The 26,537-nt window shown below is 34.3% G+C and overlaps 1 protein-coding gene across 3 annotated transcripts in view; it reads left to right on the top strand.

The window, feature by feature from the left end:
• Positions 1-26,537, top strand: part of LOC133528796 (small G protein signaling modulator 2-like) — a 172,187-nt gene that overhangs the window by 99,012 nt on the left and 46,638 nt on the right. For all 3 annotated transcript variants that reach the window (XM_061866263.1, XM_061866262.1, XM_061866264.1), the window contains one exon: positions 12,051-12,270. In XM_061866263.1, the coding sequence (XP_061722247.1) occupies positions 12,051-12,270 (220 nt within the window). The remainder of the gene's footprint in view (positions 1-12,050; positions 12,271-26,537) is intronic.

Raw genomic sequence — 26,537 nt, forward strand, 5'->3', positions numbered from 1 at the left:
CTTATACTTTTAATTGAGTAGGTATTTTTACTTTTAGACATGTTACTTTTAATTTCGCGGTTGTCTCCGTGTTTAGTCTAAAACATTACCGATTCAGCAATGGCAGCATGGTTCCATTTTATCACTTGTCACTATGCCCGTCATTTTTGCGCTTACATACTTGTTAGAACGTGACAGGCATGGTAACAAATGATAAGGAGCCGACCATCCCTACCGATCATTTTTTCAATACTTTGCATTCAAAAATTCTGACGATTCATTCTATGCAATAGGGAGAAGCCCTAACTACTTACATTCTCAATTCACATGTGTATCTATCAGGTATGCTCGCAGCATGTCTATTTAGCAATGGTAGTTATGAGCGTAATATATGGCTCAGGTGGCTTGGATAGGGCTTTGATTGCAACTATACGAGGTGTCATATCTGAATGAGGCAGTGAGGGAAAATATAAATTATAGGATATATATCAGGAGCTTTTTAGGAACTACCAGACTGAGGTATACTCTTGGCTCGTCTCAGTCGTTTTTTGTCACGTTCTTAAATTCGTCCCTTTCTGCTTTCGTCACCCATTCTTCATTCGTCACTGTCGATATTTGGCTATTTCTTATTCCGGCTTAGTTCGGTATTCGTCAACATCATCTTTAGGCATGTTCAATGTTAGTCTATGTTGTTTTTAGACTCACTCGTTATTCGTATTTTTTTTCACGGCACGTTCGTTGTTGGTCCTATTCGATTTTTGGCAAGTTTTTAATTCATCTTATTCTGCATTCGTCACTTACGCTGGAAGTCTTTGTCATCTTTGGTCATGTTTGCTGTTTGTCTTTTCCTAGCGTAGCGTTGGGTATTAGTAATGAAGGAAGCCATAAACAAGAAACTTTATGTTTTCATTTCCTGATGTTATCGCCTACATTTCGGAACTGATTTGAAACAATATACAGGATGGAAAGATCGAATGCCACATAAATGGCAACTGCCTTAATCATTGTAAATAGCACATTATGTGTAAAGGAGACCTACCAGTCACGGGACAGTAGTGTCCGGACCTTTGGAAGGCGTTAGCTTCGTTATTATTATGCTTTGTAATTTTTCATTCATGCCGCCTAAAACAAACCAATAAACTATATAGTCAAATAGTGAGTGGGGCGAATATCGAAAGAGATAAACAGAGAATGTGTTCAACAAAGAAATATATAAATTACTAAAGAGGCGAAATAAGAAAAACACGAACTTAGAATAGTCCCAAAAACGACAAGACAAATAAAGAGTGAGTCTAAAAACAACATAGACTAACATTGAACAAGCCGAAAGATGATGTTGACGAATACCGAACTAAGCCAGAATAAGAAATAGCCAAATATCGACAGTGACGAATGAAGAATGGGTTACGAAAGCAGAAACGGACGAATTTAAGAACGTGACAAAAAACGACTGAGACGAGCCAAGAGTATACCCAGACTGATGATATTGGAAATCTAAGAGTACATGTTTTTGAAACGAAGCTTCTTATCGGATGGTTGGCGATGGATGGCTAGACGAAAAAATATGTAAGATTTTCCGTCACAGCCCTTATGTATCGCATATCTTATAGTGGCGCAGTTGCCAAACGGCCGCTTAGAAAGTTAGAAATAGGTCGTAACAGCGACGATCCGGGTATGATCCCCGGACGTGTATGTAGATATTACTTTGTGTGCTTTTTTTGCACGTGAATTTCATATTTTTTATTGACTAAGCTAGTGTAAAGCCCGAGCTAAAAAAGATTGTACAGAAATATTTTTTTATTGTTTGGTTGTTCTCCCTGTCTGTTAGTCGCATTTCTGATCTGATCCGTGAAACTTTGTAAGCCGATTCCATAATTATTATTTTGTCGATTAAGTTTTTGTATTATTTTCTATTTATACTATTAGAAGTATTAGAACAAATCAAATTTATTTCAGAAAATATTTTAATTTGTTTTTATTTCAAGTAGAAACACTACTATATAAATTATAAACTGAAATAAATGTCATATACTAAGAAAAAGTGACCAAGGCCTCCAGTGGCCCAGGCTGGAATCGATCCAGCGTCCTCTGCTATCGCGGCAGGTGCCTGAGCCACTCGGGCACCGGGGTCACGACAGGCGGGGGCTTTTTCTGAGTATATGACATTTATTTCAGTTTATATTTTGTATTTATTAATCAATAATATAATACGTGTATCAATAATAATATACTTCGTTCCAACCGAGTGTTCCACAATACACGCATTTTTTTTTGTTAAAAAGTGAATTCAATCAAGGTGTTTCGTTCCTGTTTCTTTTGGCTGTACTTGATGCGTAAAAATAGTAGTAAGTACATTAAGTAAGTCAAACTATACTTACGTCAAATCTTTTCTACCACATATTCCTACAAAATAATATTGTACCGCAATAACTTTCTAATATTAATTCAGGATTGAAAGGAAAAATCTTAAAGATCTCTTGTAAACCAAGGTCAAGGCAACCCTCTATAAATCTCTGAAGGGTCCATCAAGATCGGCCGTGAGATAGGGACCAGATTTATTTAATGTTGGTTATGTAATGTAGTTTCGGTTTTTTCTTTGAATTCTACTTTGCTCCGTTAATGGATATTGATAGTAGGAGATACGTTAATATAAGAAATATATACCTACATGTTATTTATTTGTGATAAGAAATAAAATAAATGATAGATTATTGGCTACGTGCGAAGTGCATGGTTGGGGTAAGTTAAGCGGTCCCAGCGCATAAGGTGGTAAATATTAGAACTCACTGCGGATAGCGTCTTTATTTAACTAAAATAGATTAAGAATGATTTATTGATTAATAAGTATTATAAATGAAATGAAATGAAATGAAATGAAATGAAATGAAATGAAATGAAATGAAATGAAATATTTATTATGCATAGTTTTAGGTACAGTTTTTATGAATATATATATATACAAAGTATGTACATTGATGGTATCACTAAAACTACCTTACAGGCATGCATAATGTACAATTGACATATACTTATTGAGCTACTTATAGTCTAGAAATTCATTTATGCTATAAAAACATTTATCTACAAGCCATTTTTTTAAAGCCTTTTTGAATTTGATGAATGGTAAGTCTTTAATCTCATCTGGCGCTTTATTATAAATCTTTATGCACATAACAAATGCATTCTTTGCTACCAGCGACAGCTTTGTTGGAGGTATATATAGTTTGTTCCGATATTGTGGCCGCACAGGATTACGATACACTTCTTTGACTTGCTGGAAAAGGTGGCCATGTTGATACACAAATATGCAAGCGTTAAAAATATAAATAGACGGGAGAGATAAAATATGCTGATTTTTAAAATAAGGTCTACATGAATCTAAGGTATTCAGTCCAAAAACAGCTCTTATACATTTTTTTTGCATGAGAAATGCATCATCAATGTCCGTAGATCTACCCCACATTATTATTCCATATTGAAGGATTGAGTGGATATAACCGTAGTAGGAGGTAAGAGCCGCATCAATTGAGACTACTTGGCTTATTCTTCTTAATGTTTTTATAACAATCGAATATAAAGATGAATACATATTAAGAATGTCAAAAATATACGGATTAATCTAATAATAATACGTGCCGTAATCGTTTAAAGGATACAGGATATTGTTCGTATGTACGATTTCTATTATAAACTTTAAGTATTTTAGTTTAAGTTACATGTTTGAGGTGGCTTTATATTTATTATTTAGGTATTCTTTTACACTGTACACTGTTTTACCGAGTAACAATTTATTTACTTGGAAACTGAAGGTGTTATGTTATTAATTTCGGCTTTAATTTCTTTTGAAAAATTTCTGATTTTTTATTTTTTTTTTTATTATTTTTATTTTTTTTGAAATCTTGGGGATTTTTGGCAATGTTCAATCTACATTTTATTGGCCTTAGATTGTCTGGATACCTTGTTGGGCGTACACTGAAATCCCTAGCACATACAAATTCACTCTGTTTTTTCTCACAATACCTCACGTAAAAGAGTTAAAAGAGCCAAAGCATGTATAAACTGTCGCCCGCCGTATTTCCGGATCAACACGACCTTCAAACCTTCAATAAAAGAGCGTACACCTTAAAAACCAACCCCTCTAGTATTGCAGGTCGCTCTCTATTGTTTCCCATAAAGCTTTAAGTCACAATGTATTGTTTGTCCGCATTTTCGTTAGCCAAAATTTGGGTTGTCTCAGAAACGCGTAACTTTTCAGGATTGCCATAAAACAAACCTAACCTAACCTATCTATAGTATAACCTAAGGAAATTCCTGAAAAGTTAACGGTTTCAGAGTTATGATTAATGATATGACTATCATTACATTATGACTTTCAATAATTATAGCAAACAAAGGGATCCGATTGCAGGTGCCCATGGGCGACGGTATTTGCTTACCATCAGGCGATTCGTCTGCTCGTTTTTTCGTTGCTGATTGCACAAAAGAAAACTTATCGTACAAAAGGCGGACTTAATGCCAAAAGGCATTCTCTACCATATCATAAAAAAGTATCTGGTAATGAGTTTGAACACCTCGCCTGCTTAGCTCCTTCTGCTTAAGAATAAGTGTGTTACGTTCCTTACCTCGTTGATGCACACAACACACATATATAATAGATCGTGTCATTCACGAGGACGCGCGCCTTGACTCGTATTGTCATGTTATTAAAGGTTAGATTTCACAAATCTGCACGTCGTCGTGGATGACACGAACTATAAATATGTACACACTACTTTAATACACCATGTTTGTTTTTCATTCCGTTAACTTCAGGGCTGTGGTATTGGTAAGTACGTTTAAGGAAACTAAATGGGATAGTTAATTAAAAAAAATATATTTTTATTATTATTGTAAAAAGTATTTTAATGTTGCATATAGCGTTGTTGTAACATGGGCATTACATTTAACCCAACCAAACAATTGAAAACCGTGACATATCAATGTCATTTGGAATCTCGATCATCCGAGATAGTATTAGTAGCAAATGTATAAACTCGTACTAAACACTATGCAATATGTAAACAGGCCCTGAGGCAAGTGTACACGCTCGTAAGGGCCTTCTAAGATAAAAATAAATTATTGATTATCTCCGAAATTAAGTTAATTAGAATACCGCGGTGTCTCTGAGAAAGTTACTTAATTTATGCTCAGGAATGCACCTTTGAAATTAACGGAAATAAAAAAACACGGTGTATATGGGTGTAATGGGTATGGTTATACTAAGGTCGCGTATTCTTATTTTTGGCACTTTGTCTGCGACGAAATTTAATACCTTGACCGTACCTACCTAACATTACCGGAACAATGTTTTGTCTAATGTATTTCCTTGAAGCTGTTATTAAAATAATATTAGGTATATCCTTGGAAAAGGATCAAAAGGATGCGTTAAGTATCTCATTCGCGCTTCAAATTATTACCTTTAAAGCTTCGTTTAAGGACAGGGTGTTATTACGTCCTGTACAAGTACCTAACGGGTTTAAATTAAAACGTAGGGGAGAAATAATACGTAGAAGCCAGGTTTTGAAAGAGCTACTTGCATGATTTTGGTAGTTTCGGAACGAATTTTGTTCTAACTTTTCTATGACAACACAGGTTTTTAAACATTAATGCAAATTCGCTCTGGAACTACCGATATAGTGTCAAAACACTTCTCCCCTACATATTTAATAGTAGAACCTACATGTTAAATTTAATCACGGTTCTAACATCAAGCTTGTTTGTTTACATAGTTATTACTCATCAGTCAATGAACGGATTTGAGTGAAAGTGGAGTCATTTGACAGATATTACTGCGATTTAGTAAAATAATACAAACATACAGTATGTGAGATCTCTGAAAGCTTGTTCGGCCCTACGCTAGTATTGGTAGGAACTTAAGTCTATTGAGTCTAAATTGAAGAACTCGACTTGATTTTATGAGACTCAAAGCTTAAAAAGCTTCTGAGTCTTTTAAATCCCGAATCGAGTCCCTTATTGAATCTTTTTTAAGCTCAACTCAAAAGGACTCGAGAGGTTTTACCTAAATAACAGTAAAGGAAATAGTCGTTATTGTATGATTTATGTTATGTACGCATTTCGAAGTTATTTGTAAAATGATTACAAGTTCTCCGAAAAGGACTCAAATTTCTATAAAAGACTCGGGTCTCTAATAAGTTGAAAAGAACTCGAGTTTCGTTTTAATTATAAGAGTCTGAAAAACTGAATCGAGTCTTAAAGCAGAGGACTCAAAGTCTTAACCAACACTACCCTACGCGGAGGCTTGGTCTTCGGCCTTTATCATTTGGTCACTTGTACCATTGTTCTGTCGTTGAGTACTAGCATGGAAGCGAGCCTTTCTCGCGTGGAAAAGAGACTCTTCTCTCGGACGCAATGAATACTTGAGGAGGATGACACAGACGTTTTGGATCATTGTGAAATATTGAAACGCTCAAATGTTAAGTGTTACAAATTACACACATGATTTAAGAGTAAGGTGAACATTTTGATGGCATTTTCGGATAAATTTTGTAAGTAAAAGTAATGGAAGTATTCTTAAATATATCATATAGACACAAATAACCGAAAATGCTTTTAAAATATACCGCTTCTATTAAGGTGATTCTCGTTATGCAAATTTCATAAAATTTTATGTAAGTACCTGATTTAAAATTCCTTTTCAACCCCATAATTTAATTTAAGGTTGCAGCTCAAATATAAGGAGGATTCAGCAAAATATTGTAAATTGTGTTTACAAAACGTACTAGCTTCAACTAAGTTAAGTAACAATGTCGATTTAATGAAGCAGAGGCAGCTGGAACTAATGAGTTGAAAACTGGGCAGAACTCAATCAGAACCAAATCAATTATGAAATTTATGAATATTTTTCAATTTAAATTGTTCTCAAGGGTATTCGGAGTTATGGCGTCTCACGATCTCAAAGTTGGCTAGACTATTAAGGAAGTTTGTCCGCCGGTTGATGCAGTGAGGAAAAAGAGTGAAAAATGACGCTTTAATTTATTTTTGTAATACATATGACTTTCTTTAACAAATGGTACTACGTGGGTTGCCAATATGAAGGGATTTAATACTATCTTTGTGTAAATAGCGCTCTATTGACAATCGACAACAATGGCAAAATCCCTGAGACGATTCTGAATATAATTGTGTATGTCACAATCCGTGGGTATTGAGGACGAGGGAATTCAGACGGTAAATAAGTACAGAAACGCTCATTCATACGCTTGACTAACAGTTCCATTCGCAAGGCAAGGCTCCTTATAAGAGGTGTAAGTTAGGTTTAAGTAAATAAGATAACATATTACAAGTTCTACTTCAGACTGCTTTATAGTTCTATTTGTGACACCTGTCGGCAGCAAAATTACTTTGTGATGTAATGCTTTAAACTTTGAGCGTTATATTGAAAAAAAACTCTTTAAAGCATTAAACGGTAATGCAATTTCATTTGTTTTAAATCACTTGCGTTGTCTTGAGCGGCGCAATCTTGGTAGGGTTCTAAAACTGCTCTAATGACGGACTCTAAATCTTATAATGCCATATTTTTGCTTTTCTTTCTTATAATACCATATTTTTGCTTCCGTTAAAAGCTTACTTAAGATGTATTCTCTTAAACCCACGCTTGTAACGACTCATTACACGAGAGATAACGCGACACAATCGTTTAGCTTACACAAACACAATCAATAGTAATTTTGTTCCACTCTCAAACGGGATAACTCTGAATTTCCGAACGCGCCGGCATTTTCCTTGCGAATCTCTGGTTACGTGCCTTGAATATATTTGCGGCTTGCAAATTCAGCATGAACTGTATATTCCGACACAGAGTAAAAATACCGACCGCTATTCTCAGGTTTTGGTAACGTTAAAAAATAATGCACCTCGTTGTTTTTGCTCACTAAATATTGACTTGGCGTGTGTCTCATACGTGACTTTCGCTTAATTTCATATGCACCATTAAATTTTCTATTAAAATAAGATCAAAATCGGAACAAGTTTTTAAATCTAAATCGAGCTCCTACAGCCACAATGAATCGGGTGAGTCCTACCAAAATTGGCTCTGAATAAATTCACCCTCAGTTGGAATACGAATTCTTTCACTGTTTTCGTGTAATGATCCCCCTTGAGGTTTGAAGATCGAACGATGAAGATAAACACCGGGTAAGGTGGTTTTTCTTTAACCTTTTCTACTTAGTATAATTAAAGGTATTGGCTCATTTTCTGGCGTATTATTCGGAACTTGATTATTTATTTATTTCAAAAATAGTTGTACAGTGGCGTCACCACTTTAATCTACATATTTGCTAACACTAGATTTGTATCTAAAGAGATAAATGTATTCCGTTGTTTTGATTCGATAGAATCCAGTAAATTGTTTAAGCTGCTTAATGTATATAAATTAAATATCTGCATATATTATATACTAAACTAATCTAGCAAACCTACTTACAACATAATGTGTATAGTCTGTACTTTGGATGAGCGTGTAAACGAAATAATTAAATGAGTAAGTATTTTTTGGGTATTTTTATCTTTCTAGAGTAGAGTACGACTTATGTTATCTTAACTAAATTTATAATTTGAATTAAATAAATTAAGGGCATAATTAATTTTCTAGGTTCAAATAACTTACTTTTTGTATAACTATAAAAATGTTTGTTCCTCTGCTTCATGTCTTAACGCTAAATTGAATGCAAGGATATGTTACAAAATTTGACGAAAATCTTTACCAAAAATATACAAATAATTATTTTCTCTGTCGGAAAATCTGACACGTGTACAGGAAAAATGAAATTGGAACGAAGACGACGCATAAACTGACATCAAAATATGACAACCGACAAGACCATGTATTTCAAAAGCTTTTGCGAATATGGGGGTTGCTGGGTGAACCAACGTAACGTGACATCGAAATCTGTGAATATGCCTGCTTGGAGAGCGAACTAATTCTTGCTTGCCTGAGTGCATAGACAAGTTGCCCATCGCTGATGCTTTGTAGTGTAGCGTAGCCATCTCTCTGTCACTCTTCCATACTAGTGCGACAGTAACAGTTGCGTTTCGTTCGCTACGAAGCGTAAGCGATTGGCATGTTGGCTACGCACCCTGATCCGTTGTTTGGCCCGGGTAAGCGGTTGTAATGACATCCAGCACTCAAGTATTATTATGTGTCTAAGGAAAATAATTACAGCAGTTTCAAATCAAAAGATGAAATATTTTGAAAACGGGCGTTAATCTAATTAAATTATTCAAGAGAACAGGATCTTTAACAATTCGAGCAAATATTTCAGGCTGGAAATAAAATAGCTCTCATTTTATACTTTGAGCTTTCCGAACCAGAAAAAATTGACGGAGTAAATAAAAGACCGGAATTGAAGTGTCAATAAAAGCGTCCTTTGTTTTGTAGCGGTATCCTGTGATTGTTTTTGTTGTTTTATACCCCAATTTTATGTGAAAGCGGTTGCTGCTATAATGTAGGAAGGAAATTCGCTTTTGAATTTCACAGTCTGCTTAGTATTCGGTTTATTGCCGTTTTGCGACCGCTCGTGAGCATCTGCAATTCTGAGCACTTGTAACGACGACATTGACTTGGAGAAATTGGTATCTTATTACGGCAATATAAAAAAATGCGGTATTTTCGATACTTGCTAACAATCTACATAAAACTTATGATATCGAGAAGAAATTTACTTAGATGGATAGTGTACACAGTCAGCATAACTGTATTTTTACCAAGGAGACACCGACATAGGAAGAAACCAGTTTTCTTGATCTAAACCGGTTAATCTGACAAGAACTTTATGGAAATTCTGTTCTAAAAACAGGTTTCAAAATAACAGTTTTACGAACGAAATCGAAATTAAAAGGTTATATATGCGCCAAGTACATGTTAACGGTTTGGAAATTTAACCGGTAAAATAGCCTTGACATTTAATTCAAAGAAATTGATCTACACTAGAGGCTACAATAGATAACACTTATCTTACTTATTGTTATTTTTATTTTCGAAGTGGTGTATTCTTGCATTTATAACAATTTATTTAACCTACATCGCATCGCATCAGTTGCATCGTCCGCCAGGATCTACTTTCCGCCTTTTCCACCACCCCTTTGCACGGTCATCGGTATCCAATCCACTTCAGCAAATCCATTAGCACGCATATCATCCTTCTATTACATAAATACATATTTGATACAAATCTACATAATGTTGGGTACTTACTTATACTTATATCCATTCGAAAACCACATCTTTCGCTACGTCAGTCGGTTAGTTATTCAATTGTGTAGCTTAATTTACAAAAGTTTACACGAATGTAATTTCTCATGAACTTGTTTGATCATGATTTTATTCATTTAGTTTCGTATTTAATATATATTTCTATTTATTCATATAGAACATAAAGATATATAGGTATGTAATATTACTAATAATATGTAATTGTTTTAGGTATAGCTTTTAATTACTCTTTTAGGTATAGGTTAACTGGAAGAAATCCCTCTTAAGGATAATTTCGCCTTTGTACTACACAATTATGTTCTATCTGATGTCATCAATATTTATTTTTTCTCGTACAATAAAGTGTTTACTTACTTACTTGATTAATGAAGTGTACTTATTTCAATATCATTTTGAATAAAGTAGCTTTTAATAATAGCTTAATTGTTCAAGCTCAAAGCGAAAGTGAAATCGATTTACAATATGCAAATGAAATAATCACAACTTTGCATTGGATAATTCCATTTTAGGTCAATAGTTTTAGGGTCAGTAGGTAACCGTAAAACAGGTGAAGTGAAAAGGAAAATTGGTTGATTTGATTGCCTTAAAAGGGTTCAGGAAGATTCATAGTCATATAATAACGTTGTTCATTGGTACTAGGTTCCTCCCAAAGATCTATTGAAAAAAATACGTAAGTAAGTAGGTATCTGGGTGAATTGCAAAAAAATGTACGTAGTCAAGCATAGTTAAAGAGCTATAATTAGTCTTACGTTAATTGATTCCATTGTGTTAGGAAATTTAACCATGTAAATTTTATATCGTATTCTAATACTTAATTCATACACGCATGAGTTTAAAGCATACGCCAACACACTTTCATGCATATAACTTAATAGAAACTGTCGTAACACAATGGAGGCAATTAACTTAAGATTAATTAGAGCTCCTTAACTAAATATGTATTTTTTTGCTATTCACCCGTCTAACACAATATTCAAAGCTACCTAACTATAATAATGATGTAAGTTGACTGTAAGTAATGATGTAATAAGGTTTTAATCCCCTTTATAAAATATTGTAAAGTTTATGGACCTAAGTACTCGTATTTAAAAACTTAAAAACTCACGTCTGCTAATATTTAAATTAAATCTACGCTCTGAAGCTGAATTGTGGTGAAATCAGACAGATAAAGCAAACTTTATCTTACAACATAATCTGTAACTGAAATGAGTTGGAGTTAAAATGGTTAATTACGGTCTAATCTCTAATGTAACTTATCAGGTTCTCGAATGAATTTGTGTAAGCATATCAACGTTATCTAATATAACAAATGTCTATTGTTAGTGAAAATAATTTGTTACTCTTAAGATTCGATTCTTTGTTGTATGAGCTTTTATGTACGTACATATATAAGTTTTTTTCTTTCCGTTTTAAATTCCAAACTAATGAACTACTTACTTAAGTAAATGAACATGTACCTAATTAATACGTAAGAGACAAAACCTCCATAAAAAATTTACTTATCACCCAACTTAGATGATTTCATTTTAGTGACATGACTCACATGACTATTATACTCGTAGTAAGTACCTAAAGTAACTGGTTTTCCAGTATGTATACGACGAAACGGCCAAAACAGCTTTCGTTACATTTGGTTTATGAAAGTGAACCTTTACTTAACGATTTTATAGATGTTTCACTATCTACTACCTATCTGTACCTATAGGTACCTACCTGTCAACACATTCAACAACTCCAACCTCACAAAATAGCGTTACACATGTCTATAGACCGCATCTTTACAATAAGCTCTTTGTTTCAGATACCTCTGGATCCGAATAGCGTTGTTCGAGCGTCAACTCGCCAAAATAATCGAGCATCTCGTTAGCAACGCAAATCGATACTACGAACGAGACGCGCTGGTTGCCGATCCAGACTTCGGGAGTATTCTCAGCTCGCTGCTCGTGGGGCCCTGTGCCTTGGAGTACTCTAAAGCGAAGGCCCCGGCTTGCTTCTGGACAGACCCGCCGGCAGACGAGCTGGTGAGTTCCACTTTATCTTTAATATTTTCCTAGTCGGAGATTCGAATAAGGTTATTAACCTTTTAAGGCCTCATAGTTAGGTTTCATAGCTCTACTTGCTTTTGGCTACAATTACGAATATTTTTAAGTTTTGTTTAATATAGTTTCTTGAAATAATATTTACCTATTTACCTACAGGTACAGCATGAACATCATCCAATTTTATAATAAGAAGCGGCCAAGTGCGAGTAGATTTAAGACGTATTAAAAAAAATCTACTTACTAGATCTTGTTCAACATTTTACCACTTTGGACACACATTTTACCATTCAGTTTAGAAAAAAATGATATTAGAAACCTAAATATCATTTTTGAAGACCTATCCATAGATACTCCACACGTATGGGTCTGATGAATTTTTTTTTTTTTAATTTTATGACATATTAAAAAAAAAACTACTTACTAGATCTCGATCAAACCAATTTTCGGTGGAAGTTTGCATGACAATGTATATCATATATTTTTTTTAGTTTTTTCATTCTGTTATTTTAGAAGTTACGGGGGGGGGGGGACACACATTTTACCACTTTGGAAGTGTCTCTCGCGCAAACTATTCATTTTAGAAAAAAATGATATTAGAAACCTCAATATCATTTTTGAAGACCTATCCATACCCCACACGTATGGGTTTGATGAAAAAAGATTTTTTGAGTTTCAGTTCTAAGTATGAGGAACCCCCAAAATTTATTGTTTTTTTTTTCTATTTTTGTGTGAACATCTTAATGCGGTTCATAGAATACATCCTCTTACTAAGTTTGAACAGTATAGCTCTTATAGTTTCGGAAAAAAGTGGCTGTGACATAATCGGACAGACAGACGGATATGACGAATCTATAAGGGTTCCGTTTTTTGCCATTTGGCTACGGAACCCTAAAAATGCCTACGAATATGTATAATGCTGCAAATTTTAAACTAAATACTCAGTCACATTACTTATTTTACGTAAACAACTAAAAATTTACATACTTACCTCTACAATCATACTTATAACTTTTAAAAATAATAAGTTAGTCATTTGGAGGTTAATTTCAGTTTTAGGTACTTTACTACTTAAAATCGATAGTTCTGTAGTTATATTCATAACGCTTACTGTTAAAAGGATTTCAATGTAACACTGAAATGTAACATGCACGTTAAATAAATCATTTTATTCCTATTCCATACCCAGCAAGAAACTGCCGCAAAGTGCGGTTCATTAATCACTTTGAAAAATATTACGTAGAGATCGGTATGAACCGAAGCTTTTAGGACGTAGAAGAGCGGTCCGCTTTCGCTCAAAGTATATTTGTTTAATATGTTTTGTATGCCTACAAGTATTATACGACTTTCATAAGTACGTTCACCGAAACCCTTAAAGGGTCAAAAATGTAAACACACCGTATCTGCCCACTTTCACTTTGGGTTCTCGTAATAAGTTTGTTATGTATTTGGTACACAACTGGCAATCAAATTATCATTCGGAATCTTTTAATATTATAAATTCAAAATTACGTCAGCATTCAAACTTATGTTTGTTTGCTTATTTATGAATCTTGTTCGAAAGTATTTTCGGTTTTGTCTCCTTTCGGTTTATTACATTGTATAGATATTTGAACGTATTCAATTACTCTTTAGTTTTATTTATTTTATACGTCGAGACTGTTCACGATTCAATTTTATCAGCGTTAAAAACTTAAAAAAAGAAACCGTAAGTTGTGGCAGTCGCTTGGTAGCTAGTAAAATAAGTTTAAGTAATGAAATCCTTTTATCCTAAACGCATTTTGAAGGTACGTACTAATACTAAGCCATTTCCTTGATACTAAATACCCATACTAAATATATTGCATTGACAAAGTCATGTACCTACCCAGGCTTTGTTATCATAGGTATTCCATTTTCATTACTGGCAAATTCAATGAAGATTCTTTGTATTCAATTTTTCTATTATATTCCTGGTACCAAGCGACAGAATACAAAATTGTATCAGCTAACAAACGATTTGCGTTCGATTCAGAGCGGCGGAAGATTGATTGGAGACAATATTTGCATGTTAATAATGAAGTCTGTAAAGTCCTTTACAACAACCAACGAAGTGTATTTGATTTTTGGAAATTGACTTTGAAATTACGTGCATGTATATATTTAAGTACTTAACTCAGCATAATTAATGATTTACCAACTTTTACATTTAAAACAGTGGCTACATAATGCACTATCGACTTCTGAAAAATCTCTTGAGGCCAATCCCTTTGAATGTTTCTTAGTTTTCTTTCATGTTCTTTCAACGTTTTCGGTTCATTCTGAATTTTGGAATGAATTTGGTAGGTACATATAGCAATTACCTTGTAATACACTTTTCCAATTACAGATGTATTGCATAATTGATTTCCATTGAGGAATACCTCGGAAACTATGCTATGCTAATTCAGTCAATGTCAGTACTTTTTGTACTGAGACTGACTGAAATAGCAAGACACGTTCGTAAGTTATCGTAAAAATACGATGGAAAATTATTATGCACTACATCTGTAACTTAACGTTTGGAATCTTTTTTTCTACATCACTTACGTTTTATAGGGTTCCGTATTCAACTAGGAACCCTTATAGTTTCGCTATGTTCGTCTATCTGTCTATCCGTCCGAGGCTTTAGTCCGAGATCGTTAATGCTAGAAAGCTGCAATTTGGCATGAGTAGATATATAAATAAATCAGGCCGACAAAATGTTAAACTAAAAACTAGAAAAAACTTAGGTATTTTAAGGGTACGTCCCCTTACACGTAAAGTGGGGAGGTTTTTAGGGTTCCGTAGCCAAATGGCAAAAAACGGACCCCTTATGGATTCGTCATGTCTGTCTGTCCGTCCGTATGTCACAGCAACTTTTTTCGAAACTGTAAGAACTATACTGTTGAAACTTCGTAAGTAGATGTATTCTGTAAATCGCATTAAGATTTTCACACAAAAGTAGAGTTCCTTAGAACTGAAATTAATTTTTTTTTTCATCAAACCCTGGGTAGGTCTTCAAAAATGATATTGAGGTTTCGAATATAATTTTTTTCTAAACTGAATAGTTCAAATCAAATGTGTACCCCCCCCCCCCTGTAAATTCTAAAATAAGAGAATGATAAAACGAAAAAATATATGATGTACATTACCATGCATACTTCCACCCAAAAATTTGTTTGAACGAGATCTAGTACGTAGTTTTAAAAAAACAATAAAAAAAATTCATCATACCCATACGCGTGGGGTATCTATGGATAGGTCTTCAAAAATTATATTGAGGTTTCTAATATCATGTTTTCTAAACTGAATAGTTTGCGCAAGAGACACTTCCAGAGTGGTAAAATGTGTGCCCCCCCCCCCCCCTACTTCTAAAATAACAGAATGATAAAACTAAAAATCATGGGTCCAAAAATTATGAAAAAATCGTGAAAGTAGAGCTTAATAAAGACATTCAATGAAAACTAATTCATTATCAGTTAGCCGTTTTTAATCTATCACAAATCACAAGTCTTCCCTTCTTAGCAAAAAGACGTACAAAACGCTGCGAAGGTACTCCCTTTTGCTTGTTATGTACATCATACTTCAGGCGCGGATCCAGCCCTCAAAAAAGGTTGTGGTCACAGCACAGCCACCCGAAAATCGGCCAAGTGCGAGTCGGAGACCGAACTCGTTCATGAACAATCATGACTCTCTACCGATTTCAATAGACTGAAAGTGTGACGTCACAAGGCTATTAGGGGGCTATCTTATCAATTTTTCGCAGATACCCGATTCTCAGACAACGTTTCATAGAGGGATTTATTCGTAGATCTAACTTTTAGTCGACATTTGCTAGTCTTGGTTCACATACCGTTCAATTCGCTTTTGTGTTAATTAGCAGAACACTGGCAGATCAATTATTGTATGAATTTCGTTTGGCAGAGTAATCTTTTCGTTTAAGGAACTATTAGTAGAGTAACTTTTTTTTAAATATTTTATACATTTTTTTAAATATTTATTTGAGTAGTCTAGTCGACAAGTTCAAAATGGTTAAAAATATAAATAAAAATACTTGAAAAATACCTCATTGGAATTGAAACAATGTCTAGAAAAAAGGTATTCGAATTCGAATCGTTTATTAGCACAAAAAATAGCAAAAGTTATAAAAAATATGGTATTTTGTTTTTTGTCAATATCTCATAAGTAAACTATTGATAGATATAAAACGCACTAGGTCTTGAGTAATTGATTTATTTGTGAATTAAGTACATGATAATATTAAGTCCGACGACCGACGCTCACGTTGGCGCGGGAATCTCTCTTGACAGCCGCGCCCATGACAGCTGGGCTGTCAGTTAGGGCACGTTTACAAACCCGGACAATATAAATATTAACAACTAATATCAAAATAGAAATAGTTTGATGACAGACGGTGTTTTCCATATAATAATGATATAAATTATCTTACATTTCTAACAATCGGCCATCCTGAATTTTGCCTGACCCGAGGCAATAAAGATATAAACTATTTCTTTTCTAAGGATACAATAATAAAACGTGACAATAACGTGCTAGTAGGCAAGAAAATATACAAAACTTGTCTTACAAACTAAAAAAAAACATCACTCACACAGATGATTAAGTAGGGTAGTCATCCAGAGGGTTCTAATTATGTGGCGTCGAACAATACGTAATATGTTTCAACATTGAAACGACAAGCTTATTTTATTTTACATTATTTGATATTATATCCAAGCCTTGTGAAGCAAATTAGAAATCTTACTCACTACATTTTCGGCCATCCTTAAGAGATTGGATGTCCTCATTCAATTATTATCAACATAGTTATATTAACAAATATAACTAAAGAAAAAAAAATAAACATTATAAGATTCTTTTACTTTTAGTACAACACTACTGGGATAATATTGCCTCTTGATTTACGAACTAGTGACGACGCCCCCGGATAGTCGCTAACTTGATGTGGGGTAACGTAACAGATGTAGATCTAGTGACTTTTCATCTTGTCTCTAGTTATACACATTAGATTTTACAGTCTTTGAATTATTTATTACAAATTTAAATCAGACAACAAGGCCCATATTACAAATAACTTACAGACTATGCATTTTAAGAACTTGAGAACTAAACACTATTTCGGTAACAAAATAGCGTGACTACGTTGAATCGTCTGGCATTGTGTCAGATTCGACAATTTGCCCCGGAACCTCCGAAACACGACACCCTTTGGCCAGAAGTCGGCGCACTCGATGAGCCCCTGCAGCGGTTGCAGCACGCTCACCGCAAAAGGGTTGATGTGCGCGTAGTGGCCTAGTGGCGCGATCGAAGCTGTAACGCCCTCAGCGTGTAGTACCTGGACTCAGAAACAAGAATTAACAGCGTCTCGTTCCATCATGTGTCACACACACACAGACACAGGATGTAAGTGTCTGGAAGGTTTTTTTTTGTCACATAGTACAGATGGTAATTTACAATCCCACCGCCCGGATGTAACAGTAATCTTTAGATTGTGGCAACGTACACACACAGGTGTAACCCATTTGTATCATTAAATAAATGAATAAATATTATAGGGTCATTCTCACACAAATAGACTAAGCCCTACAGTAAGCTCAAGAAGGCTTGTCTTGTGGGTATTCAGAAAACGATAGGTATATTTAATCTACAAATACCTCAATACGTAGAGAACATCCATGACTCAGAAACAAATATCTGTGTTCATCACACAAATAAATGCCCTTACCGGGATTCGAACCCGGGACCATCGGCTTCATAGGCATAGGTTCACTACCTACTAGGCCAGACCGGTCGTCACATACATATATCAAGATACACACACAGAGTGTAAGAGCGTTTGGTATGTTGTAGCAAAGTACACAGGTGTAAAAATATTCGTACGGTTATCATTATATACCAGAATACACATACAGGGTGTAAAAACACTCGTACGGACATTATATATTATACCACAATACACACACAGGATGTAAGGGCGTTTAATAAGTTGTAGCAAAGTACACACACACAGGGTGTAAAAACATTCGTACAGTTATTATTATATATACCACAGTACACACACAGGATGTAAGGGCGTTAAGCGTACAGACACAGGCTGTATGGTGAGCTTGTTACGGCGTACTCGCACAGGGAGCATCCGTCTCATGCAAGCTTAAATGGTGCTGCTTGTTACCGCGTTCTCGCACAGGGAGCTCTCGGCCTCAAGCAAGCTTATTTGGTGATCCCTGTTACCGCGTTCTCACACAGGGAGCTATCGGCCTCAGGCGATCTATCACACTTGTTACCGCGTACCCGCGCAGGGGGTATCGGCCTCAAGCAAGTGTTTCACATGATCTTCGATACCGCGTACGCACACTGGACGTAGCAGCCTCAGCCTCAGCCCCACTAGGCGCAGTGAAGTGGTGGTGAGTTATCTATCGGTAGCTACCGCGTACACACACTGGATGCAGCGGACTCCAACCACGTCGTTGCGGCTCTCGGACGGACGCACTCAGGTCCAACATGTAAAGCATTAAACATTTTACACTTTATTTATTTAACATATACACAAATATGTATTTATATATCGGTTAGACTTTGGTTGGAATTGCATTAACATGAACTTCAATTAAAATGAGACACGTGTGCATTGCGTCACGAATATGAATTTCATGTATATAATGAGGTAATTATAGTATGATAATAACTGTAATTTCCGAGTAACAACTTGAATTTTCGGTACCAGGCTCAAAATTAGAGCCTAGTCCTATCCACAGTTTCATCTTATCCGCTGAGTTAACATTGATATATTTACGACCACCTCTTTAAAACCATTACGTACTATAAAAACACTATATGTAATTATAGTCTACTATGATAATACAAAAACTCCAGTTTGGATTTAAGCACTAGGAGTATTGATAAAGATAAAAATAAGTTTATTGCACACAAAACAGTATATGAATCGGTACAGAATTGGTGTGACATCGGTGAGTGCATAGCATGGTTACATAACAGAGTTTCCAGCGGTCCCCGCACTAAGCTAGGCCTGTACCGCGAGAGACCAAGTATGCATTTGTATGTCATGTGTGACAGTTGGAATATAGAGAAGGAATATAACCCAAACATACATTAGGAGTGATTGAACATTTGCCAAATCGTCGTACTGTAAAAGTTGCCTGTAATCAGATCTTTGTTGTTTGCTTATCCTTTCACAAATTCAAGTCAAAATTGCTGTAAGTAGTTAGATTATTTTAAAATCTCGCAATTGGCTTCCAAGTGACCATGCCTTTTGCATTTGGTACCCTTAACAATTTCTTTGACCATAATAATCCTAGTATAGTTCTACTGTAATGTTATTATATAATTTGTGCTCAAATAAGCATTACAGTAGCCATGTAAACGTCTAAAATGCTACTATAGAACTAGCTTAAAATACAAATCGTTATAAAAATGCTGTCAGCCATAATACGGCGGCAGTGTTTCAGGTTTAAGTTTCCAGCGACTTATAAACATAATATTGTAATAAATTTATGAATTAAATTATATTAAAAGAGGTACTGCAAGTGGCGGGATCGATGGGGCGTTCGAATCAGCGTAAGACAGTTAAGTTTGTTTTTTTAAACTTGGCGGATTTTTACTTTTACAGACCGTTTGGTGTGTAAAACTGTCGACTCATAAAGAGTATGCAGGAGCAAACACCCTCAGCACGAACTAAACCACTCGTTTCGATACAGTTAGTAAATATTCTCCGCATATTTCTAGATAGAAAGTACGCAGAGTAGCTGAATCTTCGGGTAACATAAACCGCGTCCTATCGAATCTATCAAATAAACAAAAATCAAACTTGGGACTTAACTATTCTATGAAAGACAAACGCTGGCGTGATCTATCTCGTTGCCACCGGCATCTCGCGAACGGTATTTGCATACTTATGTCTAATACATGCTATGAAATTGCGAAAGACTAACGCTTGCGCGATCTAACTCGACGCTAGCGCCATCTAGCTTGCAATTGGGTAAACTTTCCATATTGGAAGTGGTGTTAAGTTATAGTACATATTTATATATCTGTTCGATCGATAATTTTCGATCTATGTATAAATAACAAGCATCTATTTATTTATTTTTTTAACTAGATTAGGTATAATGGTAACTAAATGAGCTCTTGACTGTATGCGGTATTCATTTTCAATGTTAGTTGTTATTTTAAATTTATTTTTGTTTTTGAAAACTCACAGCTAAAGTAACAAAATAAGTTTCAAAATAAAAACAGTAAGCAAATTTCACATGTAGAAACTGCGTAAAGTATATGACGTGCGAAATTGCAAAATTAATAATAACTATTATGCTTACAATTATGTTGCTTTACAGTGAGTCTGAGTTTTTAAACAATGAACGAGAAGAACAAAAGAGAAAGAAATAAGATGAAATTGTGTTAACAGTATCACAGAACAGATCGATGTGATCATGCTATTTGCAAAGCTGATTAAAGGACTTAACAGCTCAGAAAAAAAATGAGTTTTTCCTATAATTAGTATGAAGGAAGGGAATATGGAACGTTCGTTTGGTGCGAGAGGATAGACGTGAGGGGACTGATTACCATAAGTTCGCTAGCAGGTCAGGACAGTCTGCATGGTCCTGAGCGATTTTCATAATATAAATTACATCAGATATATTCAGCCGGATTTAAAGAGGTAGCAGGAGGAGTTTGGCACAATGCTGTAACTACTGGTAAAAGTTTATGTAATAGCAGATCATGGTCGATGTAATCTGTGTACACAGCATCGACTGGATCTTCACCATCCAAGTTATGTGACGCGTAATCGTTAAATCATTATAATGTGGAAGATACAGATCATATAGAATAAATGCAAAAGTTCCCTATTGTTAATAACCAAAAACATAAAAATGAAACTAGTTATTCCTTACTAATTCGAATCTGAATCATTCACACTATCATTTATGTATACATATACAACTGAAACTAGTTTTTTGGAGAAATCGCGAAACGTCTGGTTGACGTAACTGGTGACCGAAGAGCTGGCGGCTTCCTCGCACAACGTATCAGTATTGCGATACAACGAGGAAATGCTGCCAGCATCCTTGGTACAATGCCTCAAGGGCCTATTTTAGATATAAGCTAGTTATAGTAATCATCTGTATATATCCATTATGTATATTGTTATTGTCAATAAAGATCCACTGAAACTAGGTCACGTGTTTTGTGGAATTAATAGTTTATTTTATTTTAAAACATTTATGTATAGGTAATTAGTCTTGATTAATACTGAAAAGATATTTAATACTGGTATTTAACATTGCACTACTGCGATATACTTTTCAACTGGAACTTTGTCCACTGACAAAAATAATAGCTACTAAAAACTATAGAACTATAAATATGAATAAAATTATTTCAACAACTAACTGCATTAGGAGGCGGTTATCACTTATCATGAAAAGTAAAATTACTGAAATAGTTCTAGGTAAATACAACGCTGGTTCCGTTGCGCAAAAAAAACTATGCGCGAATGCTAACTATATATTTCTATGCACCTTCATAAGGCTAGGCCATAGGCTAGTTTAGTAAGTATTTAAGTCGTCGATAGGATTTCAACATATTCAGTGAAGACGAACTTGCCTACTTGTTAACATTTACAACTTATAATAAAACCAAACTTCTGGTGATGGGTAGGACATCAATTTAAAATGAGTTTGTAAAAGTACCTCATTCTCAAATGATGAGAAGTATTAGTATATTTTCTGCACCAACTGTTCCATTAACTCCAATGGCAACAATAAATATTTTATTTATGTATATATTCATGTATTCCTAACTTACCTTCTAAATATTTAATTGGAGTGCAATTGTTGAGGTTAAGAACAGTAATTTAACAACAGAAGACAGATAAATTGAAGAATTAAACTAAGGACTGAAAGTACCTACATTAGGATGTAACTACATACTCACATATACAGCAACTTAATTTGATGCTTTTATGAAACTTGTTCTAATTTAGCTGTTCATTATTTTTATTGTTAAATTGTTCAGTATCAATGCAAGCTACTCGATATTATTTTAAGTTTAATAGTCATATTTCAATAATTAAAAATAATAATTTTGGTCACTTAAATTAAACGATTACTGAGCAAGCTTCGAAAATACCCAGTCAGTACAGGGACTTGGTTGACATTCCAATCGCTTAACAAGTAACCATTTGACTGTCCAGTCTAAGTACCAGTTGCACCAGCCACAGTTGATGGACTGGCTAACATCACTCAGTAGTAATATAATATAAGTATAAGTGACCTATGAAAGCCATACAATAAAATTTGAGTATGGGAAGCCATACAATAAATTTTGCGAACACTTTAACAGTGACAGACGGTTTGGTGCAACCAACCTTCTTGAGGTCAGGTTATACTGGTTTGTGCGTTAGTGCAATAATAGTAATAGCTAACAAAATTGTATATAGATCTTTAATCAGAATATTATTTTGAAGCAAATATAACTACTACAAGAAAGAAATAGTTAGCTATTTAAATAGACGATCTCCATAGTTTGTAAATTGCTTGTCACAATCAGACTACTGAGCACTTACCTAGTTCCATTGCACGGGACTAAAACCCTTAGGTATACTTCTCAGTTCTCATCACTATTTTCCATTGGTCAAACCTATTTGAAACATTTTATTTTTAAACTTTTCAAGTGTAGCAGTCAATTTTGTCCTTAGTTCATCCCGTGTGAACTTTACACAATTACTCACCAGCCAGCACAATGACTGTGTTACTTGTATAGGCCAATTGTCCATCACAATGATATCTGTGAACATAATGTAAGAACACACACACACAACACAAAAATAATTATTTGATAACAGTAAATCACCATACTTAATATACTGTATTACCATAGTGCATGAATAAAACGCTTATACCTACATCTCAACCTACTTTCTGCTTGTAAAACTCATTTGAACAGGTAGTGGTCAGTTTTGTCTTTAATCTTCTTCTGGAACCAACCAGCCATTTTCATTTTGCTTGTATAGTTACACAGGTGATTATTCGATCCTAAATTATATTGTACTTTCAGGGGGGTACACTATTCCCTTAATACCAGTCATTTAAATAAATGACAATGTAATAAAATCACTGCTTTTGTTACTAAGAAATACTGGATAATGAATTAATTAAAACTCAAATGGGATCATGACAAAATTACTGTTCAATATTCAATCTAGTCTAGGGTGAAGGCTTCAGTTGGTAGGTACACCAGCAAAATCACTATGCCACAGTAGGTATCAAACACTTTGCTTTAAACTTAAGGGCAGTTCATCATGCATTTCTTACCATTAAGAAAATTCCTTAAATATAATTTGAAATACACACCAATACTTTCCAATTGATAGGCCTGAAGCTGAATAACCTTATATGACCCCGGTGGAACTTCAGGAATATTACACTTATATAACCTTAATGGTAACTAAAAAAATAACTCAATATATATCATTACTTGTTCTAATCATGATTTGATATTGAATTCAGCATTTCAACAAGATGCCAAGTACATTAAATTTATTGTACAGCACAAATAAGAATGTCAAATTTGAAACTGCCAAGCCTGGTTTCCTGACTTGACATGTCGTGTTATACAATTTTGATTATTTATATACTTTCTCAACTGCACAAACTAAACCATGCGCAATCTCTATTACGCTTCGCACATTTTAAGTGAACATTCACTACATATTCAAATTAATTCTCAGTCCTAAATATAATAAATATCTCATAGTATTTATTACCTGTTTTGCTATCATAAACAAACCACTCTCCTGTATTGTAGACCAACATCATGAGTTGTGATCGAATTTGTTTGCCTCGCCTCGTTCACGTAGTAGCTTACCGGCAGGTCAATGACCGGTAGGTGATAATATTGTACTTCTCCGAATTCATATATGATTTATAACAATTCACACGTTTGTTAAATAGGTTTTGAACAACACATTGAAACACTTCGCGACCCAAAACTTAGTGCATTTTCCAAAGTAGGTACGTGCCCATTATAAGCGTAATAATGCTACTTCCAACATTACGATTTCGTACGAGAATCAACTTATTTAACTGAAATACTTTGTGAGCATGAATATTTAAGATCCCACTTCTGAAATGATAGATATAAAACGCACTAGGTCTTGAGTAATTGATTTATTTGTGAATTAAGTACATGATAATATTAAGTCCGACGACCGACGCTCACGTTGGCGCGGGAATCTCTCTTGACAGCCGCGCCCATGACAGCTGGGCTGTCAGTTAGGGCACGTTTACAAACCCGGACAATATAAATATTAACAACTAATATCAAAATAGAAATAGTTTGATGACAGACGGTGTTTTCCATATAATAATGATATAAATTATCTTACATTTCTAACACTATTAACATTTAACAAATGAAAACAAAAGATTCCTATAGTATTTTTCAAACGGGAAGGGTACGCTGATAGATATCATCTCCATACAATTTATATCCTAAAAGCTCCACATCTCGCAAAATTGTATTGATCATCTCAATATATTGAGACTTGGCCATCGCACTAAATAATTGAATTTACATGTCTTTTCAGGCGATTGAATTTACACGTGTTTTCAGGCGATTGCCAAGTCTCAATATATTTATATAAAACATTAAAGAATTTTAATATTGATATGCGTCACTATAAGATGCTGTTAATTATTACGTAACAACTTAATGCTTCGAGTACGGAGATTCCAGACACAATTGATTTTCAATTGTTATGGACCACGATCGTGGTCTTAGAGACTGGACGTATTAAGACAGAAAGTCGCTTAAGTAGAGACTGAATAAATTAATAACCGACTTGGTATTACATGGATCTCACAACTTTTTACCGCAGAACAACTGAGTTGCGAGACTTGGTTTTTTTGACAAGTATTGTTTTTGATGGGATCTCATTTCTTTTTGTATTTTGTAGACAGTTCTACTTTTTTCCTTTTCGGTATCTTCTACTTATTGTATATATGTATAAATAAAACATAAAACATCGTTACGAATAAAGCCAATATTGAAAAATTTAATAACTGAAGACTTGGCTGTATGGGCTTAATTTTCTTTGCGGTCTTTTCTAGATTTTTTAGTTTTTCCTTGATTCATACACCAAACACTACTTATATTCCAAATTTGAAGCTTCTAGGTCTGCTAGAAGTGCCTTAGAATTTTGATGATCGGTGAGTCAGTGAGTGACAAAATTAAGAAATTTGACCCGTTATAATTCTTAAAATACTGGTTCAAATTGAATGAAATTTGAAATATACCGTGTCTTTACAATGCCTGCATGGTTACTGAAAATTTCAGTCTTCTAGTTTTATCCACAACGAAGTTACAGGGGGTCGAAAATGGTCTGAATTGCTTCGAGAAAAGGATGGTACGGCCGTGCTTTTTTGCTCAACTTGGTGGGGGCACTGCCGTGCCCCCAGATTTTATAGGTAGATTTTTGAACAAGATAGACAATTATTAATTAACACTTTTATTGTAAAGTTTAAAAAATGTTATAATAATTGGCGTAAAAATATTTCGCTTCGTGGAGCCCATCTTATTTATACACCAAGATCACGTCACAAAAAATTTAATAAAATTAATATTTTGTCTAAAATTTCAGAATAGTAGTGAAAAATGACAAAAAATTAATAATCAGGGTAAAATTTTTAAATATAAAACAATATTATAACCAAAGTATTGTTTTTTTTATAGCGTGATATTGCTTAGTATGTATATAAGAAGAGCACCGATAACCGAAATATTTTTACGCCAATTATTTGAAAAAAAAATTTTTGTTTACATTTACGATAATGACGTAAGAACGAGATTTTTTATTAAATTAATTATTCCCTAACTTAGGGCTATTTTCAGCGGTAAATGAAAACTACAATGAATAGAGTTACAGTACTTGGGCACTTCTTTAGGAATATTTTATTTTCATTTCTTAAATGTATTATAGTTTATGAGATTCGGTTAAAAACGAAAAACCATATTTTTTCATGAATATTTATTTTTAACTTTTGCAATTGTTTATGTGCTAATAATAAATATACGCTTCGAATACATTTTTCTAGACATTACTTATTCCGAATCTAATGAGGTACCACATGTATTTTTAGGAGCAGTATCAAAATTTTTCAACTTGCTGACTAGACTAAAGTTATATTCGAATAAAGTGACAATTTAATTAA

This window comes from Cydia pomonella, chromosome 20 (assembly GCF_033807575.1).
Source record: "Cydia pomonella isolate Wapato2018A chromosome 20, ilCydPomo1, whole genome shotgun sequence".
In the NCBI taxonomy this organism is placed as follows: Eukaryota; Metazoa; Arthropoda; class Insecta; order Lepidoptera; family Tortricidae; genus Cydia; species Cydia pomonella.